At 37.1% G+C, this 22,898-nt stretch overlaps 1 protein-coding gene across 6 annotated transcripts in view; it reads left to right on the forward strand.

The window, feature by feature from the left end:
* Positions 1 to 22,898, forward strand: part of kmt2cb (lysine (K)-specific methyltransferase 2Cb) — a 108,764-nt gene that overhangs the window by 32,431 nt on the left and 53,435 nt on the right. For all 6 annotated transcript variants that reach the window (XM_056263010.1, XM_056263035.1, XM_056262996.1 and 3 more), the window contains exons 6-14: positions 1,472 to 1,569; positions 2,088 to 2,197; positions 6,253 to 6,415; positions 8,183 to 8,354; positions 9,242 to 9,356; positions 9,452 to 9,624; positions 9,933 to 10,225; positions 18,272 to 18,358; positions 19,568 to 20,271. In XM_056263010.1, coding sequence (XP_056118985.1) covers positions 1,472 to 1,569; positions 2,088 to 2,197; positions 6,253 to 6,415; positions 8,183 to 8,354; positions 9,242 to 9,356; positions 9,452 to 9,624; positions 9,933 to 10,225; positions 18,272 to 18,358; positions 19,568 to 20,271 — 1,915 coding nt within the window. The remainder of the gene's footprint in view (positions 1 to 1,471; positions 1,570 to 2,087; positions 2,198 to 6,252; positions 6,416 to 8,182; positions 8,355 to 9,241; positions 9,357 to 9,451; positions 9,625 to 9,932; positions 10,226 to 18,271; positions 18,359 to 19,567; positions 20,272 to 22,898) is intronic.

A 22,898-nucleotide genomic window follows, 5' to 3' on the forward strand; every position in this document is an offset into this window, starting at 1 on the left:
CCAAACCAGCTACAACTGTGACAAGCATTTTAACAATGGAACATTCGGATGGTTTCCATTTCAGTCGCATCTTTCTGGGTAGCCCGTCCACAGTGAAATCTCATTGGTCCAAAATATTGGTCAACATACCTGCACTGTGTATTAAGGTGAAATGTCTTAAAGATACACTAAGTAGCTTTTGGCCCTCTAGCCGTTAAAAAGCAAAACCGTTTGCATTTTGCGGAAGAACATTGTTTTGGTTGTGCTTATTCAATAAAATACTTTACTCACCAAAAATAAAAAGCCATCTCCAAAAAGGCAAGCCAGGGCTCCAGACTGCAACCAAATGGTTGCATTTTGCAACACTTTTTCTTGGCGGTGCGAGTAAATTTTGTCAGAGGTTGCACTGGTGTGATCACCACGTTGCCCAACTGATAAGAGCTGCCATTTCTGTTGTATATGAAAAACATCAAATGGCAAACGAAACCGTGCTTCTCGTTTGAGCTGCACAGTGCTGATGACTTATTAGCTCGAATGAATATTAGACGAGTTCAGAACAGGTTTACTCGTCGACCGATCTTGATCACGTGACACCGATACTACACAGCGCTGAGGAATCCAGTGAGAAAGCGTTTGAATTCGTCGCAGTATTAATACTATCGCTGTGACATCTTGTGAGAAGCATTGAAATTGGACTCAGATTTCTGTTATAAAACTGGAGAAGCATTGTGCCGTGAACGAACAAGTTATAGAAGGCTTTTCAGTCCACAAATCCCCAACATTCACCATGGATTTAATGTAGTGAACGTAGCTAACTGTAACAGATTTAATGTAGCTAACTGTAACCATGGTATTGTGGCAGAAGTATTTGAATGTTTTGACGTTATTTATTTCAGGGTTCGTGCAACCTTTTAAGAGTTAAATTCAAGGACTTTTCTAGGACTTTCAAGTGCTTCCCACTTTTTCTAGCACTACAAAACTCTAAATATTATCCAATTTAAATGGATTTACCAATTTAAATCTAAATGTGATGATCAAAAATAAAGAAATATTTAAAGTTTTCTCTATAAAAAGTTAATTTCATGTGCATCTCAACTCTAGCTCAGTGCTTTATTGTCAAATGTGCATTTCTAAGAAATAAACATGTAATAGTATTAGTTGCTGCGCTTATTAATGCAAAACAATAGCCATTTTATGATGCCAAATCAGGTGCTGGTGCCACCATCTGTAGAACTTAGTGGCACCTGTTCTCAAATGTTAGTCTGGAGCCCTGCAAGCCAATGTTGATTCTTGTTTTATTACGAGCTCTGTTGCGCTTTTTTTTTTTTCTTGCCAGCAGACTCTCCTCTGTTCGGCGTTTGTTTAAAACAGGTGATTCCCCTGAGGTTGGAGATTTAGCTGTCTGCCTGGTTGGACAAACAGATAATCATGGTTAGGACGGAGTAAGACTATAAAACCTGATCACCACTAATCACTCTGTGTCTGTCTTCAGTGTCGGGGCAGAGGAAGCAGGAGGCAGATTCTGGGATGAGCTCCGCCACGTCGGCCTGCCAGACGGCATTGAAGTCCGAACACTCTTTGAGGAGTCAGGTAAGCACTTGTTTAAAAACTTCACCAAGGCACATTCAGAGAAAAGCAAACTGTATAAAGAATGTTGCCTAGACTTTCATTTTGAGTGTTACTTTTAAGTAATAAAGAATTTATAGAAGAAAGTGTAGTTTCTATAAAGAAACCAAGGTTTCACTCAAGCGATTGAAAACAGGATTTGTAACTAAAAACTAAAAACACAGCCTGTCAGAAAGCAGCCTAAAACTACAGTGTAGTCAGATACATGAAACTTATTTGAGGTGAGGACCAGAAATTGCTAGTCCAATAAAATGAACTTGAACTGCTGTTCTGCCAATAAAAAACTGTACTACGTTGGTCAGAAAGCTTAAAGGGATCATTCCAAATTTGGGTGACTTTCTATCTTCTGCCAAACACAAAGTGAGAGTTAGACAGAATGTCTCCTTTTGTGTTTAACAGATGAACGAATATAATAACATTTGAAAAGACATGAGTAAATGATGAAATTTCTAATTCCTTGTCCAACTTTCTTGTGTTGGCAGGTCAGTGCTGGGCCCATCAAAGCTGCGCGTTGTGGTCAAATTTTGTGTGTCAAGCGGAGGATCAATCACTGCTAAACGTGGACAAAGCCATCCACTCAGGGAGCACAGAGGTATGCTGGGATAACTCGTTCATGTTCAGCTTGGCTGAAGCATGCAAGAACTCTTGAATAAAATAATGACTGTAAACTTCATGCAAATATTACATCACCTCACTGGAGTACTTGAAAGGTTATGCAAATGAAGGTTAAAATGCTCAGCTCTCTCTTAATGGTGTTTTCCCCCCCTTCTTTTATTGATTGACCATAATGTGCCTGTATTTTAATTTTATTCATGACAGCTATCTTTCCTGAAACTGTTTTTAGATTTTGTCCTTAATGGCTTCCAGCAAAGCTGGACATCAGATTATGTAGGGTTTTTGATGCTGGCCCCTATTATCTGCTTTTTATTTTTTATAAATATATTTCTGTGTAGCTTTAATTTATTTTTATTTCAGGTTTAGTGATTTTAGTATTTCAACTTATTTAATTTATTCATTTAACTTATTTAATTTATATATTTTACTTAGTTGTAAAGGCAACATTTCAGATTTTCATATTTTATTTTGTTTCAGCTTTATCCCAGTTACCAAAAACAATTTTAATGGTTTTAGTAAAGAATAACAATTTATAGTAATTAATGATTTTTGTGTACATTTTGTACGTTTTTTTGATAATCCAGTTCATTTAATATTCAACGAATTAAATGTATTATTTTATGGACACAAACCAAAGAATAAGATTACAGTTCCAATATAATCCAAATTCCAACAGTTTGCAGACTTGACTATCTCTACCTCTTTCTCTTTCTGCATTCTACTGCCCAGCCCTAATTTTTTGTTTATATCTTGTTCTTGTTTAATATCACTCTAATGACACCTGTTCGAGTTCTTCATATACCTGCTGACTCTTATGGCCATGCTGCTGCGTTTCTGTGAAAGGCTAGAGCTGGATGAGGGATCTAACTGGCTGCTAAAGGTCGCAGCTGATCAGCTGTGAAATAGAAAAGGTCACGGCACTCAAAGGGGCAGCGGCGTCATCAGCTTCATCACTAAACACCCCCCATGCAGCAACCCCCTCGAATCACATTCCTTAATAGCGCTCTGCCATTTAATCTTGTGAATTAACATCAATGCTGCATTTAGTGGTAAATGCCAGTTGAGAGCTCAATTAATAGGTGTGTGTGATTTGAACGTTTGTATGGGTGGCTCGCCAGATTGACATGCTTTAGTGGAATCCCCCTTAGATGGATGTGCATAAATCGCGCACCGCTCCATTTGAAGGCATGTCTTATCAAAATCCATTTGCTGTGGGTGCTGAATAACTTGAGGTGTGAAACAAAATGTGCAGTTAACTAGACGCGGAGAGCAGCTTGTAAACATGATGGCTGAGGACATGTCAGGTCTGGACTCATCTCGCGGTGTTGGTTGACTTTTAGCGTACATCTGGTTTCCGAGGAGCTCATTAAGCAGGACGATGGACAGAGACGCAGAACAGATCGATTCAAATAGAAAAGAAGGAACATTGGCCTAGTGCTGGTTTTCAGAGGGAAATACGTAAGTGTTTTCAGGAAGATGTTATGGGTTACAGTTATAGTTTATGCAAATTGGAGCCTAACATTAGGGAAGAGTACACTTGGATCACCCGGCCCATGAAACAACCTGCAATGTCGGCAGGAGTTAATGAAATGCCACCGTAGAGCTGAGATGTGTGACCTCTAAGGAATTATACTCTTTTGCTCTCCCTGAATATTTATTAGGAATGGTCTAACCACTCTCATAGTAAAGGTTTGAAAGGTTATGTAATTCGCAGCGAGGCCACAGTGACAATTGTTTTTGTAAACAGCCATTATCATTTCACAATTCTTGTGTTGTCTGAGGTCTTGCATGCTCCAGCTGCTGGTTTTTGCCAGTGGTTGTTGAGTGCTGCAGGCAATTAATGAGGGTAGATGTGGGTATTGTTGTTTATTTTAGAGTTTTCATTTGTATTCAAAAATATTACTTATTTCTGTATTATAAATAATAACAATATGATTATTATTATTATTACTACTTTATAATTCCACTCAGAGCAATTGGGTCTAAGGAATTTCAGACAGCAGAGTTTCAGTTGATTAGAAAATACTTTAAATATAAGTCAATTAACGTATATACTGTTCAAATTTAATGCGCTTAATGTTGTGGCAATTTTTCCCTGTGGTTCTGAAAATGGTATTGAATATTGATATTTTTCAAGGTATAATATCAAAATGAGAAATTCCAGTATTTTCGATAACACTAATACTGAGAGTTTGACAAGTATGGTGAAACGTATGGCATATATAAACATGATGAGAACTTTTTTTAATGGTGATAAATATGATGAGAGGGAACTTTGAGCCAATGAACATTTTAGTCATCATTTACTAAACCTCATATTAAGAGCATACATTAAGTATGATAAAAGATTACGTATGATAAAAGTATGGCGAGAGTATGGACTAAAAAATCATGGCTGATTTATTTAAACATGGTGACTGCGTTGTTTAAAGTCCCCCTGTGGTGAAAATCAAGTTTTTAATGCTGTTTATATGTCTGTGTGGTGTTTTTAATTATGGTTTAATACAAACCATGTGAAAATTCATAAGTTAATACCATTGCTGAGTATTTTCTCTTTAAAACTGCGGTGAACCAAAGGCAGTCTCAAAAACGCGGTTTAAAATCGCTGGTGTTTCTGACGTCACAAATGACCTTGTAACCAATCAGGTCAGTGCCGGCGGGCTTTAGCATGTCATTATCAGCGAAGCCAGGTTATCCCGGTATATTTTTCTGTTGACATGAAAAATCGGGTACATTTTTATCAATGTAGCGGGTGTATTATGTATGTTACGATGTTATGATGAACTATATGTGTTTCTCCACTGACGTTCTGAGTTGTTCAGAGCGTTTCTGATGATTGTTAGAAGGCAGCTGTCTGACTCTGTGATGGCGAACGGGTTTGATTTGTGTAACATTAGCAACACATTATTAGCTATTTGATAACATAGTCAAGCAAAAGGCTAATCATATTAATTACCGTTATGTGTCCGACGTTGTGAATAGCGATACCATTGTGCAGCGTTTACCTCAGTAAGTTGGCCGAGTGAATCTGTGAGCTGGTGTGAGTGAGTGGAGGCGGGGCTAATTAGCATATTCATGGATCCACATATACTACATGATGCAAGGGTGTAGAGTTACATTCAATTTTGTTTTAAGGCATGTAGAATTTTTTCACAGGAAAAAAACTTTTAAATATGTCATTTTGGTGATCAAAAATGAGTTTTAAGGGATACAATTATTGACTACAAGGGGACTCCCAGTTCACTAATGGAATTATGCAAATCCAGTAAATGCCCCGATTTGCTCGTCGCACTGTAAAAGATAATTTGTTGTTTCATCTTTTTTTTCTTTTTTTTTTTAGGTCGTCAACTTGAAATGTGACATTGTATTAAGTGACTTGGATATTTGAGTTATCTCAACAAGTAAAAGTTATTCTAGCGCTAAATTTTAAGTTGTGATAGCTAATTGCAACAGTCTTGCAGGCTGTTAAGCAGATTTCTGTGGAGGATGCAGCAGGCTACTGCAATCTGCCGTACTTTACTCTTGACTGTATACAGCTGCACCACTCTCATTCAACACCCAAATCAGCTCTTTAAAATGCAGTGCACTTGACTTACTGCACATCTAAATCAAAGTGACTTAATTTCAATACACAGGCCTCTGAGATACTGGACACAATAGCTATGCGACTGTTTAGTGAATTGGTCCCTCTCCTCTGTGGTCTGTGGGAGATTACAGGCATAATAGGATAATTACACCTCAGTCAGTCTGTCATCGATGTGGTTTGTCACAGCTCTCGCTAGCTGTTAGTCTGACCACAGGCATTACACTGTCAGCTTTCACGTCTCATTGTATAGATTTGTTTGGTTTAATATTAGTTGCCAGACTTGAAAGCTTGAATGTTGATTGTGATGAGCAGTTAATGCATGTAAGGTTTCAATTAAGGACTATAGACTGTGTTAAAATAATTGATGCCCCCTTTTAACATGTTTTAGCATCAAAACTGGAGTCTGCATTGTCAGTGTCTCATCAATTATGTCTCATCTTTTATAGCATTGTGCATATTGTAAGCGCCTTGGAGCATCCATCAAGTGCTGTGAGGAGGGGTGTGATCGCTCGTACCATTACCCCTGCGCGGGGGCTGCCGGCACCTTTCAGGACTTCAGGAGGCGCTCTGTCCTGTGCACAGAGCACATAGAGTTGGCCGTCAGCAAATGTGAGAGCTGTCTTTATTACTATTAATTCATGCACTCTTGTAAAGCAACGCCTTGATGTAAAACATGCTGTAATTTTCATTACATTAATTTTCGGACAAAAACACTCAAAATTATGTCAAAATTCCGGTTTTGTCGAGTATCCTAGTAAGCACGGTCTTAAATTAGTTAAAAAGTGTTAAATGAACGTAAATAGTCAGATCCGCGTCATGTGCGTCAGGTCTTAAAGTGACAGCAGCCGAATGAACCTGCTGCTGTCTGTGTCATTAATGTTAATCAAAGAACAAAAGAAAATCACTCTTGACTGAATAAGTTTTGTTGCTTAAAAAGGGATTCATGTATATTTAATTGATAATTTATGCAGTGAAGACTGTGCAGTGTGCAGATACAGAAATTATTCTATTTCTTTATATTTATCTGTTAGACCTACCTGAAAATCTTAAAGCACTGTTTACAAGGTTACATGGGTAAAAAAAAAAGAAGCAAGGCAGGTCTGAACCGGTCCGACTGGGCCAGTAGAAAAAAAACCTTAGATTTGAGCCCTGATATATTAAAGCCACCGCTAAATGTGACATTTTTTTCAGTAGGTTTATTTGAAGATTATTTTAAGTTCCCTTAAATTAAAAGTTGTTATATTTTTTAAAGCCTATTAAATGTTAAAAAATTATAACTTTCAATTATACCATATCAGATACCATATTGCTTAGTAAAAAGATGCCATCAAACAAATATTTAAAATATTCTGTCTTTAAGATGTTTCTACATTATTTTGGAGATTCAATGTGAAAGTATTACAACATAAAAATATATTAAAAACTTAAATTAGGTTAGGTGCGATTCATTTGCGATTAATTACAGAAAATCTGTGATTAATTTGTTTTGTTTTTAATCGATTGACAGCACAAATTTTTTGATTTTGAAATAAGTCACTTATGCTTCAAGGCTGGATTTATTTGATAAATAATACAGAAAAAAACTGTAATATTGTGAAATATTTTTGTTTACTATTTTAATATATTTTCAAATTTATTCCTGTGATTGCAAAGCTGAATTTTCAGCGTTCATTACTCCATTACTCATTCAAACATGCTGATTTGATGATCAATAAATATTTCCTATTATTATCAGTGTTGAAAACAGTTATTTAATGTATTTGTGGAATCTGTGATAGATTTTTTTTTCAGGATTGATGAATAGAAAGTTCGGAACAAAAGTATTTAAAAAAAAAAAAGCCTTTTGTGACATTATAAAAGTCTTTATCCTCCCTTTTGATCAATTTAATTCATCCTTGCTGAATGAAAGTATTGATTTCTTAATAAAAAAAATACAAAAATCTTACTGACCCCAAACTTTTATTTCCCACAGTATATGACTGGCCACATTTAATTTTTACAAGTTAGCTTTTTCGTGGCCAAAGAAATCTAATTAGTCTTAGTCTGAATATTCTAGATGTTTCTGTTGTTTTTAAAATCCCATAGGATCTCATTGTGACCAGACAACATAAAAAAATCCTTTAGAGTAGGAATGCACTATACCATATTGGTTATCGGCCAATATTACATTGTTTTTATTAATCGTATCAGTCAATATTGGATATTTAATTGGATATGTAATATAATTAAATATTTAATTTAATTGTATAAATGATTGGCAATTAGATTAGATTAGGTAAAGTGAGCTTAATGTGCACCATATAGTGCAAAATTAGACTTGACGCTTGGATTTAGATGGTAGGGTTCATGTTGATTTCTTGTCTCTGTCTCTCTCAGATGAAGAGGAGTCGAACTGTATATTGTGCGACAGCCCCGGGGATCTCCTGGACCAGTTTTTTTGCACCAGCTGTGGGTTGCACTACCACGGCATGTGTCTGGACATCAGCGTCACTCCTCTGAAGAGGGCAGGCTGGCAGTGCCCCGAGTGTAAAGTCTGTCAGACATGCAAGTGAGTTGCAGCCTAGCTTTGCCTTTTATTCTCAGTCTGTATGGCGTGCGTGTATGTGCTGCTACTCATTCCTGTTGATTTATCCTCAATAGCTCATCTTTATTTGTTCATATATCCTTTGAGGTTGCAGTAGTTTGCTTTTCAGTGGAATAAACAGACACCTTCTCTTCTTGTCTTAGATGGTCTTCTTAATTTATAGTCCCTAATAAGACACATTCAATTATATGCTGTATAAAAATCTGATGGGTGACATAGGTTATGTCTACGTTAATCTGGAGAGTGGAGACATCCGTCGTTTTCCAAAAGCTTCTAATCCACGTTTGGAAAATGCTTAAATCATCTTACAGCATATGTGTAAAATGTAATAAAAGCTCACTGAGTCATATGATACAGAAAGACCAGATGTAAATATCCCACCACTTACTGTTGCGTCCAGGTCACACTCAATCGCCATTCTATGTATGGTTGAAAACGCAATTACCCCCAAGTTTTGAAGTAGGACAACAATTGCGAATGAACTGTCATCTTTGCAGAAATGTAATATGAAGATTGTACAAAGTAACATTTATCTTAAGCAACATGCAAGTGAATAGCACCATAGTATAACCATAGATATCTATTGGTACAATATGCATCACGTGACTAAAAATGTGTCATTGTTTTGGAATACCTCAGTCCACATTACAATGCAAAAAGTGCATTTTTAAATGTATCCATTTGGGAGAGCGTCTTTAAAAAGCTCTGGACGCTTGGACGGAATGCCCAAAGAAGCGTTTTCAAATGTATTTGGATTAATGTAGACACAGCCATGAAGATTCATTAATTTAAGAAATGATGGGCCATTGGAATCAGTTGTACAGAATTGACTGTGTACTTGTATTTTTCAGGGAGCCTGGAGAAGACACTAAAATGCTAGTGTGCGATATGTGCGACAAAGGCTATCACACTTTCTGCATGCAGCCGGCTATGGACTCTATCCCCACCAACGGCTGGAGGTGTAAGGTATGGGCGGCTCTGGTAGACTTTGTTTTTGTCATGACAAAATATGTCCCATTTCTTTAATGCAGTATAGCTAATCATAGCTGTGTGCTTTGTAGAACTGCCGGATGTGTGTTGAGTGTGGCACCCGGAGCAGTGAACAATGGCACCACAACAGCCTACTGTGCCAAAACTGTGGTGATCAACAGGACACTACCCTCCCCTGCTCATGTCCCAGCGACGTAGATCCCGAAGCCCACAAAGACCTGCTTTCTTGCCATCAGTGCAAAAGGTACATTTACTTTAAAGATCTGTACTCTGGAACAGGATGGTTCAATATACCTTTAAGCCAATGGTGTCCACCTGGAGAGCCACTGTCCTGAGGTGTTTAGCTCCAAGTTTCTAGTGTGCCTAGGAAGACCTTGATTAGCTAGTTCGGGTATATTTAATTGGGGTTGGAGCTAAACTCTGCAGAACAGCGGCCCTCCAGGAGCAGGTTTGGACACCCCTGCTTTAAGCAGATCCAAACATTTTCCATATCTGGAACCTGATTTTGGATGCAGTGAAAATGTGAATCATTGGCTCCCTCTTTTTTTTCAGGTGGTTCCACCCAGAGTGTGAGCGACCAGGTGAAGGTCACGCAAATGCCCAGCCCAAAGAAGATCACATATGTTCCAGCTGTAGAAACGCCGGCTTTGAATCAGATCCTGTGCGCACGGATGCAGAAGGAAACCAGGCGGAGACTCAATCACATGTGGACGTTGAAGAAGACGCACAGCTAGTTCCATCAAACAACGATCCTGAGCCTGCCAAAGTTCAAGACGTAGAACCTCATCAGCCTGTCAGCGAGGTGCCGAGTGAAGAGAAGCAAATGGATGAAAAACAAATGACGGGTGAGACCAACTTTAGTGTCTTGATGTAATGAGCATTGGTAAGGCTTGCAGTTATCATTCTCTTTCCTGCCACTTTCCTGTAGTTTACCTCCAACACATTTGCCTGGACGTTTCTAGTATTCCTGGAGGCATTGATTAGCTGATTCAGCTGTGATTAATTGGGTTTAGAGATAAGCTTTGCTGGATGGTGGCCCTCCAGGAGCAGGATTAGACACCCTTGCCCTAAAGTATACAAGTCAAGTCTTCGGTTGCATGCTTAAACGGTCAAATACACACAGTCAAAAAAGGTTCCCGACCATGGTTCTCATCCGATAGCGTCAGTGCAGTCAAATCGATAACATTAGTGCCTAAATAGTATATTTTAATAACTTTTGATAGAGTACTGCCCCAGTGATAGCATTTGTACAAATTTTTTCCTTGAGAATGTGTTGTTTAAATTTACAGATTGGCTGCTTTATTACCTCTTTTTGAATGGCCCAACAAATCCAGTTTTTAGCCTTAGCATGAATCATTTAAATGAATCGTTTTTGTAAAGGATTTTTATTGGCTTGGTTTCTGAGAAACTTTTTGTGGTGTTGGAATGGAATCTTTAAAGTTTTTATTCGATTTTAGTGTCTTATTGGCTTGGTGTTGTCTTTTTACCGTTCACTTACTTCCACAGTGGTCCAGTAACTGTGAGTTCAGCTGGGAGTCTTTGAAACTTGAGGACTGAGCTTGCTCTTTGAAGCACCCCAGTCCTTCAGGCCAGAAGTTGCTGAAGTGGAAGAGTAGACCAAAGCATCCCATAGGCCCACATGCCTCAGATCTGTCTGGATTAGTCTGGACTGGTCTTGAGGAAAGGGGTATTTGAAACTTGCCTGGGCCTACTTTGCCTGGGGAAGGCTTAGACTCCATGAAAGAATTGCTTATGTGATATTTTCTGCTTATGTGCTTTCAGATATCTGGATAAAGTCTATAGTGGTTCATTGAAATAGCCCATTATTAAATAAAAAATGACAGTCATGTCATCACGTTCCAAACCCGTATGTCTTCCGTGGCACGCAATTCAATTTTCCACCTATATACTGAAGACCGTCACACTTTACAGACCGGCAGGAAGTTTTACTTTCCTGCCAATCTCCTCCATGTGTAATATTCCATCACAGCTTTGCGTTTAACCCGCTTTTGGTGTGCGGTACATTAACACCCCGCTGTCACTGTACAAATGCTCAGCACAGTGTCAGTAACTCAATTCCTCAACCTTTAGGAGAGCAGCTGCCCACGGGCCTTTTACAGCATTATTCGTCCTGGTGCAAATCTCTAGGTGTAGAGGTGAGAGATCTGGCCTCATCCCACGCTGGATTCATGGTTATTTAGGGTACCACAGGGCGACCTGAACATGTGTGCTTGTATAATGCTGTGTGTTGTAGCTGTACTTTGAAATGGTGGAATAGTGGAAAAAATAATTCGGACAGGTGGTGATATAAAGCATAAAGACTTGGTCCAAATCCAAGTTTGATTTCACCCTGTGCCCAAGCAGGTCCCTTTAATGCATTATTTGGGTTAGAGCCGCAGTATGGTTCCATCATCAGCCTTAGGGTGCTTTCACACCTGTAGTTCGGTTCATTTGGTCCGGACTAAGGGCGAAAAATGATACTTTGTATCATTTTCAGGCGTTTTGGTTCCTTTTCACACCACACTGATTGCTCTGGTCCGAATCAGATGATGAGTTGATGAAACGAACCAAAATGCAGTCACGTGACAACATCCACATCACTCGTTGGCCAGAGGTAACTGCACTTCGATTGGTCAGAATCAACGTGCGGGAAAATTCCAGAGCTCCCGGAAGTAAACAAAGAGGAGGAAAATCCGGCAGACAGCGTTTGACTATGGAGAGTCTACGACTGCGTGGGCTGATAGTATCCCTGGTCATAGTATATTACTTTAGGCAAACAATTACATTTCATAATGAATCGAGGATGCGGCTTGAACAAAATGTTTTAATGCACTGCACGCGGCGAAGTCGCACCTCCTCAGAACTCCACGTTTGTCCGCGAGCTGCATGCTAGTGCAAAATGTCAACAAACATTATTCCTCATCCCATAAAACACAGCGCGGCTGACTACGGCAGCTGGTTTAGTCCAAAAATACGCAGTTCTCTGACAGTTGGGTCTGTTCGAGTTCGGATCACGTTCTCACCACAAACGAACCGCTCCAGAGTTCGTTTGAAAGCGTACCGAGACCACCTCTTCGAGGAGGTCTCGGTACGCTTGTTTGGTCCGCTTTTGGTGCGCACCCGAGTGCGATTGCTGCTTTCACACCTACCCAAACGAACCGCACCAATTCGGAAAACGAACTCTAGTGCGATTCAACCGAACTAAACAAGGCAGGTGTGAAAGCACCCTTAGTGCCAGAATGAGGACTAGTGGCAGCTGTTTAACAATATATCTAGATAACTAATTTTGAGGAAGGGTACCAGTTGCACCATGCTATTAAAGTATTTGGCTTTTTTTCTCTCTTAAACTTAACCCTCTGGGGACCAAGGTGTTTTTGGGGTCCTTGAGATGTTTTGACATGCACTGACATATGTGCTTTTTTCAGTTGCTTATAAACATATTAATGGCACAGGTGAAATTACACTCTATTTAGCACAAACAGGGCTACCATAATATGTGAGCAACATGTATGTACATGTTTGTATTTTTGAGAGAATATTCTTTATGCATGGTTATTGAAAAAAACTAAAAATTAAAGTTTCTGAAATAAAGCCACAAAACACATACTAAATATGTGTCCACAAGACTTTTGACTAATGGAAGTTGTGGCCTAGAGTTTTTGCTTCAAAATGATCTGAAAATCATCCTGTCTAATTATTCACATAACACAATAGATTATTTTAAATTGTGAAAAACATTTTTTGAACGGCCCAACCCCATTGTGAATAATTAGGTGGTTGAGAAGACAAAGACCTGCATATTAATGAGCCTTTCATTCAGGTGTGTCACACAAGAAAGAATGCAAGGACAATATACACACACACACATAATACATACATACATACATATATATATATATATATTAGAGGTGGGCATAGATTAATTTTTTTAATCTAGATTAATCTAGATTAATATTGAAATTAATCTAGATTAATCTAGATTAAAATGGCTCATTTGAATTCTCCCGAAGGCATTCAGAATATGTGTGCTACCCAAATAATGACTAAAAGTAAGTCTTTGAGAATAGTTTGCCTCGCGTAGGGATGTGCATTTCTGCCAAAAATGCCATTCGACAATCGAGGAGCAAAAGTCGAATATCGTTAAAAAAAAACACACACAAAAACTGCAATGACAGAAAGGGAGGCCAATTTCATCTTTAGCGATCTGTCATCAAACAAACTGTTTATTAATTGAACAAGTAACATGTTTTCGTCCTTTTTTTTAACATAGTAGGCTAATTGGAAGAAGAAAAAAAACAATACGCACGACAGTCCGTTTTTGCATCGCCAATGCTCGTTAGATCAAAAAATAATGTCATCATATGTCATAAGAATTTTATGTGAACCTGTCTTGTTACTGCAATAGCCTCATTTTTAAACAAATTAGTTTCAATCAATGTAAACTATTCGTGTGATTATGCCACTGCGCAATACACGCGCAATACACACACAATGTATTACCTGAATGAAATGAAATCGAATGTATCGTCCTGTGGAATCATTCATTCACAGACAGCTTACGAAGATGTTCAACTAATAAAGATCTTCATCGCTGGCAAAAATATGATGCATTTGCAGTTTTGCATTCACTAGACTAGACTGTAGATCGACCACTTCATCCAACGCTCTTGATGCTCTTAAATCTTCCTGTTTCGACTCCGAGTGTGAATTGAAAGCGCTTCAGACGATTCAGTGCGCGAGGAACTGAACAGATCAACTGATTCGCGAACCGATTTAGACAGATCATCTGACAACTTGTTTGATGAAGTCTTTGAACAGAATCGACTCAAAAGAGTGATTCATTTGTAAATGAGCATCGCTCATGCCCATACAAAGGACACAGCGCGCTTGGAATAAACTCATTTAACAACGTATTGCATTAAAATAAAGTAACGAGAGGAACGACGCCCAACGTAACAAAGTAAAAGTACACCTTGTGTCCCTGACAGGAAAATACCCTACTGCGCGATCTGTGACAGTAGGCGCGGCGTCATACTACACATTAGAATTGCGCGAAAATATAACGATATTCGAAAAAGCTATTTATGATCCCAACCCAACTTTGATTAACGGCGATATTTTTTTTATCGCCCGATAAGAGTCTCACGTTAACGCAGCACGTTAACGCCGATAACGGCCCAGCACTAATATATATATATACATTTTTAGTCATACCTGGAAACAAATCCTGTTCAAATAGGTTATATGGGCCATTCTACAGAATTGGTTCAAAGTTAGAGTTGGAAACATCTTGAAAAGAAAATTGTCTTTTTCCATAAATGTCTTAGTAGGCCAATACATTTTATCATACATATTTTTAAAGTTAAGGATTCATTATTTTGATATAGCTTGCATTGGAACAAACACTATAACATCTTAGTTGATTAGTTTATTGACAAAACATACTATATATTTAACATATGAGCAGAAACTGCTAACAAAAGCTTATTTGATGTCTATTTTAGAGTTAAAACTTTATAATCTATCCAAAACTAGTCACAAACACACACACATAAACATGATTCAAATTTAAACAGTAGGCTATTTTTGCGTTTACAGACACTAACGTTATTATATATCGCGATTAGAACAAAGCACAAGAATAAAAACACTTACAACTCAGCTCGCTCCTCGAAGTGAAAATAAACCAGCACTTGTTCTGAGGTAGGTAAATGTCCCAGGATTATTCCTCACAGCCGCGCAAGACGACAGTACATTAATCTGACTAAATATAGTGTGTTTACCGAGTTTATGTGGGCGTTTAGACGCCTCAATGTGTTGCTTCAGGTCATTAGCGTTTGAATAACGCACGCTCTCCATGGGCGTGTCACATTAGCGGAATAATGAGATGCGAGAACGATAATGAGAACGGCTAACACCTCTCTCTTTTTATATAGATTTCATAAACAGAGAATATTTATTTTAGTTTTAAATTAGATAATTTAAAAGTACAAACTTAAATGATCATAAACATATATTGCTCATGTCTGGGTGAATAGTATTAGCTGAGTTTTGTTTAAGTTTAGAGACGTGCTCCAGAAAAAAAGTTCACGGACATGGAGAGGCAGAACGCACACCCTGTTTATTTTCTTTATTTTACAAGCACAATATTTTATTTCGATTGTAGGTGGGCACATAAAAAGTAGACATTTAACAGTTTATTTTTTAATATGTCTTAACTCTGTATGACCAGAAATGATGGAGTAGTTTAACTCTATTTTTTCTGCTATGTGAAAAAAATCTGCCAAAACGCACCGGTGCGTTTGCCGTCCCCAGAGGGTTAACATACAGTACATGCTACTTGCATTGCAGTTCATATCAAATGAACAGCAGAGCCCCTTTTCAAATAGACTTTCGGCTTCAGATGATGGCTTTTTACACCACTCAGACAGACCAAACTTTATAGTCAGGCTCGGCGTTTTGGGCCATATGAAATCCCTTTTATTTCTTGCTAAATTCTGTGTTTTCTGTTTTATTTCTCATGCCCCCGTTTTCACAGACAAAGCCTAGTCCCAGACTAAAATGTATGTTTGAGCTGTTTTATCTGAAAACAACTTGCCATAACTTATCTGATGTATATGTCTGTACCTTTGTTTTGTCTTAAGATGCACAGTAATGATTTTTTCTAAGGCACGTTTATAAAAAGCTACTTAAATGCCCTAATTGAGCTAAGGCCTAATCCTGACTTAATCTAAGCCCTGTCTGTAAAACCGGGCCATGAATTCTATGTTTACTGATTTAATACAAATGTATCATCAGAAATGGTGTCTAATAAAATGAATTCATAAAACTTTAAGATTTTAATCAATCTTTTAAAAATGTAGTCAAATGAAAATATAACAATTAATTTAAAAAAAAATTATTTTGTCAAATACAGTGCTGCACAACAGAACTTATATACTGACATAATGACATACTGTATTAATGATATAATACAGACATAAAACATGTATAAAATAAAAATATCTTAATTTTATGATAATCCTTAAAAAATAATAATACAATATATTTAAAGATTACTACATTGAAAATTATTATTTTTACTTTGAGAACATTTTACTATACAATAGTAATTTATTTCTGTTATAATTTCTTCGAACTAAACCAAACTTTTATTTTGGTGGTTTGTTAGTTGTTAGTTTCATCTTTTATCAAATGTTTATCAAATTTATTTTTGTTGATACATTTCGATATCGATTTATCGCCCATCTACTTTATGATATATAATATAATATTATAAATATTATATAATATAATAATATTTTTAAATTTTGGGGGTATTTTTCAATTTGTTACGTGGCCATAGGTGGTGGTGGTGTGGATGATGCTGGATGAAGATGATGCCTTTACCGCAACTAGTTTTTTAAAGACTTCAAGGCTTCTGCTCATTGGCCTTTGACCCTCACATTGATTTTAGAGTGGCTTGTTTACAGCATAGAGTTAACCTTGTTCACCTCTGTAGATGATGCCCAATGGCTCTTGGTCCAGTGTGACTCTTCATTCTCTTTAGCTTTTACTCTGCTTCTCTCTCTCTCTCTCTCTCTCTCTCTCTCTCTCTCTCTCTCTCTCTCTCTCTCTCTCTCTCTCTCTCTCTCTCTCTCTCTCTCTCTCTCTCTCTCTCTCTCTCTCTCCATTACATTACATTACATTGAATTACGTTACATGTCGTGATCTAGCAGTGTTCACCCATCAGAGAAAGTCCCCATATGTGCCTAATGAATTATGAATGAGAGACTTATAGCAGAATAAGAGATGTCAGAAGCAAACCTTCCATGAAATAAACGTTACAGTTTATTTAGTAATTGTTTAATTAACTAATTAATTACAATTTTAACAGCTTTCTTATTTAAGGTTTTTAAAGACAAACTTAAAGGGTATGATGGATGAATGGTACAGGCAATCTAAATGTAAAAATAGAGGAAATTATCAATTAAATATCCAATAATGTCTGATGCCAATAAATTAAAAACAATTCTAAAATCGGTCATTAACCTATATGGTACCTATTGTGAATTTCTAACTCAAGAAAAATACATGAAATGGCCCTTTAACTTGACATTGACATTGACATTGAATGAATTGGGTGTATAACCGGTGTCATCTATTACCCAGAACCGACTTCATCTGACATAACAACCCATAAGTATTAAGTATCACTTCTTCCCGTAATTAAAAGATGTGCTGAATTACCGAAAGCATGAGTCATCATTGTAAGCCTGTATCTTCTCTCTATTAGAGCAGTCACATGTCCAGATCAGAATCATGATCTATCTACTGCTCTTCTGATTAGAAAGAAACCTGCCCTCTAATTACTTCAGATGGTGCTCGGCTAATGTCAGCCGCTCCGCACAATAGTCATTTAGTCTTCTGTGATTATGTGATTACTGTAATGGCTGGTTATCTGTTCCTAGTGGAGATATGAGGTGATTGATCTGATAAGGCCCTCAGGATCAATGACTTAAAGTGCCTGAGATGGAAATGCGTTGTTCCAGACATACATTGAACAGAAGAGAGCAATGTTATAGACAGTAAGAGGACAATAAAGCATGCTATAGTGTAGTCAGAGGCACAAATCAAACGTGCAGCGTGTATCTAAGGAGACACTGGATAAATTGTCCTAATAGGAGGCGAAGATTACCGTCAGTATTTGTGCACTGCTCAAAGCCATTGTATTCTCTTGAGCACAGTGTTTTCTGAAAAACACACATGCCATATGTGCCTGCGTTCACACTTTCCCATCCTGTTGAGTTGTTTTTCCAGTCCTGTAATTATTTCCACTAGTGCTTAGAGCAGTTTGTATTACATAACATAAGTCGGGTTACTCTATTGATTTTTTCCCCCCCCTCCTCTAGAAATTGGTGCAGACGCTAGTGGCGATTTAGCCAAGCCAGAGTCCAGCGAGACCTCACACCAGAGCACAGAAAATGAAAGGACTTCAGGTACTTCATCTACTCTGTTTGCTTTCAGTGATACATACATACATTTAATATTATTGAAGATGTCCTTATCTTAACCATAACCAAGAATCCTGTACATGTTAGTTATTCAAAACAAGTGGTTGAGAATGAATTTGTTGAAATATTAAAAAATCCTTTGACAGTTAAATGAACATTTGATGATAACATCCGAAGACACTCGTCTTCCACAAGCAATTAACTAGTCCATAACCATAAATTCTGAAATAAAAATTGAAGTCAGCATAAAACAGCATTCACATCCCATTGTATTTATGTAATCTGACATATTCAGGGCAGGATATTCACCGAGAGAAAATGTAATCGGACGGATGTGATTTTGTACATTGCGATTCGGTCGTGAAAAGTGGATGTTGCATATCAGAATGGTTGATAAATATACATTTTGATGAAGATTATGAAGAAAAACGTTCTTCCTTTGTTTGGTTCAAGTAGTCTATAACAATGAATAAATTACAAATACATATATAAACAATTACAAATACATTTTAAATTGGAAAGAAAACAAATCTCTAGCTGTGTACTGCCCTGCTTTAGTATTACAATTCGTATGTTTTTAATGGCTCCTGTATGGTAAATTGCTTGTGTTTTTCCACTTTGGATAAACACATCTCCTGAATAAATAAATGTACATTTAATTTAAGGTTGATTTAATGGAACATTAACATCATTTTAATTGCATGTATTTTAAATGCATAACATTTTCTCTAATGCTAAATAGTCCACTTTGCTTTCACATGCCAACAAAATACATTTTATTGTATCTGACCAAACGTATAAGGTCGCCATTTCGTTTCTTTTCCTTCTTTTTTTATTTTTTATTACCATTTCTATTTACCAGGTTACATTTACAAGACCATTTTTACATGTCTAATGTACAAATAATCCATTAACTCTCTCAATTAATATTTTATTTGAATCTGTCATTAAAGCTGCATTCATTATATACCATTAGTTCTGCATCAGTTCTATACCATAAATATTTCAGCTCTAAAATAAGCTCAAACAGCCTGCTTCTTAATGTAATTCTAACAATATGGTCAGTATTGTTATAAAAATAACATTATGGTTCAATTTTACCTTGTGACCCGCAGTGGAAAATCCCTGTGTATTTTTGTAAATCTTTGTAAGTCATTTTTATGAATGTTGATTTTTGAATGTTCCATGTTGCAGTTACATCTCCTCAAAAGACACAAGATCCTGAAGATTCAGAGCCGCACGAGCAGAAACTGGATTCGGCTCCAGAGACGTCCACGGTCCAGCAGCTTGTGACGTCCTTTGAAACAGAGGAGCTTCCAGAGACTTCAGCTACGCTCACGGAAAACATTTCCAAAAGTGAGGATGACAGCAAGCCCTGCCTGGAGGAGCAGAAATCCAACCTATCACCCACCAAAGAGCCAACTCCAGCCTGTACTTCCCATGAGGAAGAACCCATGGAGGTTTCCTTCACAGAGGAACCTTCCTCAAAGGCGCATGGAGTTACTGTAGAGCCTGAGGTCAGTGCTGATAAGACTACGCCAGTAGTTCAGAGCCAGGAGGAAATGGATGTAATGTTGCGGCAGCACGACATCATTCCTGAGAGGCGCACGGAGGAAATGGACATCTCTATGGATGTTGATCAGCGATGTTTGGCCAAGCTGAGCTCACTGGTGGAGGAGAGGACGTCTTTACAGCAAACTCCATGCAGGCAGCCTGAGGGGTTGCCCTCGGTTGGGCAGGGGGCGTCCCAGCTCCATGCCCTGGTCCAGGCTGTCTCAGGAGAAGCCATTAGCAATGTGCCTTCATCCACCTTCATACCATTCACTCCAAAAATCGGCATGGGCAAGCCGGCCATCTCTAAGAGAAAGTTCTCACCTGGAAGGCCCAGAGTCAAGCAGGTCAGTCATATACTTTATGATCAATTCATTAACTGCAGATTCTTTTCTTTTTTTTGTAGATTCATTAATAAGCATAAGGTTCTGTTCAAACAGACAATTAAATTCAGTTCGGTTCAATTCAATTCAGTTCGGTTCAATTCAACAGTTCGGTTCAGTTCAATGTTTTTGCCGTGTCCGATTCTGATTCGTTATTTGTGATCTCGACAGCAAATAAAACCGAAGCCACAACTGCGACTTAATTTCTTGTAATTGTGACTGTATATCCAGTAATGTGACTTTATATCTCATGAAATGTTTATAACTTATCATTTGATTTTATATCTCACAATTGCAAAAGTATTTCTCGTAGTTATAACTCTCGTAACTGTAGCGTTATTTCTTATAATTGCGATCTTACAGTCAATATGACGTTGTATCTCACAATTTTGAATTTTTTCCTGTAATTGGCACCATATATCTTACAATTGTGACTTTATTTCTCATAATTGCTACGTTATTTCTCATAATTGCGACTTTTATCTCAATATGACGTTGTATCTCACAATTATGAATTTTTTCCTGTAATTGGGACCATATATCTTACAATTGTGACTTTATTTCTCATAATTGCTACGTTATTTCTCATAATTGCGACTTTTATCTTAATATGACGTTGTATCTCACAATTATGATTTTTTTCCTGTAATTGGGACCATATATCTTACAATTGTGACTTTATTTCTCATAATTGCTACGTTATTTCTCATAATTGCGACTTTTATCTCAATATGACGTTGTATCTCACAATTATGAATTTTTTCCTGTAATTGGGACCATATATCTTACAATTGTGACTTTATTTCTCATAATTGCTACGTTATTTCTCATAATTGCGACTTTTATCTTAATATGACGTTGTATCTCACAATTATGATTTTTTTCCTGTAATTGGGACCATATATCTTACAATTGTGACTTTATTTCTCATAATTGCTACGTTATTTCTCATAATTGCGACTTTTATCTCAATATGACGTTGTATCTCACAATTATGATTTTTTTCCTGTAATTGGGACCATATATCTTACAAATGTGACTTTATTTCTCATAATTGCTACGTTATGTCTCGTAATTGCGACTTTTATCTCAATATGACGTTGTATCTCACAATTGCGATTTGTTTCCCTGTAATTGAGACAATATATCTCACATTTGTGATTATTTCTCGTAATTGCAATGTTATTTCTTGTAATTGTGAATATGATATGGTATCTCACATTTGAGACTTTATTTCTTTTAAGCGTGACTATCTCACAATATATCCCACAATTGTGAAGCTATTTCACATAATTGTTTCACAATTGCATATTTTTTCATAATTGTGACCATCGCTTGTAATTGTTACACTACACCTCACAATTGTGATTAGCCGTTTCATGTTTTACTCTTTAGCATGTTTCGACATGTTTAAGTCTAAACACTCAGATATGCTCTCTACTGGAAATATTGGTGATTTGTGAATGTAAAAGTTTAATTTTGTGCTGGAACGCAATAACAACAGGCAGCTCATGGGGAAATGTGAACTTCTGTGGTTGTAAGCCTGATTATAGACAATATGTGTGATAAATTGAACATTTTATGAGATATGACACAGGCTTCAAATATCAATTCAAAGGGAATTATCTCAGCATCAGACCTCTCACATACATGTCATACTCAGCCATCAGATCATCATTCATGCATCACATCCTGTTTATGATTGTGTTTTCCTGTAAACCTTCCGACGTATACTTCCTAACAAGGCAGCGTTTCTCCTGACAGACATGGAGAAAGATGCACCCAGAATGCTCCTCAGAGCAACTACATTCCAACAAGCGTATACACGCATTTGCATATTTGTTTAAAAACGGACGTGTTGATTTCACTTCAGGCAGCTTTACGTTTTAATTGAGCAAGTCTTAAGTCACAGCCATCATCGTGATTTCCGGATGATCGCTAAGTATTAATTAACTTTATAGTCACAAACGGATTAATTAGAGGAATTAGGCGGCTGTAAGAGGCCTGCTCTTTTGCACCCTTTGTGTGCTCGAGTCATGTGTTGTCGTTCTGGCATAATCACATGCGTTTGTAAACAAGACGGAGAGTGTCTCTGTTGTCATGGCAACAAAGGTAGCACAGGCATTCTGATGCCAGGCCTCTCTATAACAGTAAAGGCCTGTTCGCAAGCAAAAGTGAAACGAATCGCAGACGAATGGTCTATTGACAGCGAGAAAAGTGAAAGTCATTCCAGTGCTTTAATGCGAAATGCAACTCACCTTTATTCAAAAATACTAAATATTAATATTAATTAATTATTAATTAAATATTAAATGTGTATGTGTGTATATAGACAATTAAATATTATTACATATAAATAATTCATCTATGAGTGAAGAGTAATTAAATCAAGAGTAAATTATGTAAATTAAGAGTAATTTCTAAGACAGTAATAAAATAAAAAAGTAGAAAATTACAAGCAATAAAGGAAATAAAGACAATAAAAAGATATACACTGTCTACCATTCAAAAAGATTAAGGTCAGTAAATTTTTTGAAAGAAATTAATACTTTGATTTGTTATTTATTTCATTATACATTATATATTTAATA

The sequence above is a fragment of the Rhinichthys klamathensis genome, unplaced genomic scaffold (assembly GCF_029890125.1).
Source record: "Rhinichthys klamathensis goyatoka isolate OS25496 unplaced genomic scaffold, OSU_Roscu_1.1 h1tg000011l_1, whole genome shotgun sequence".
Lineage (NCBI taxonomy): Eukaryota > Metazoa > Chordata > Actinopteri > Cypriniformes > Leuciscidae > Rhinichthys > Rhinichthys klamathensis.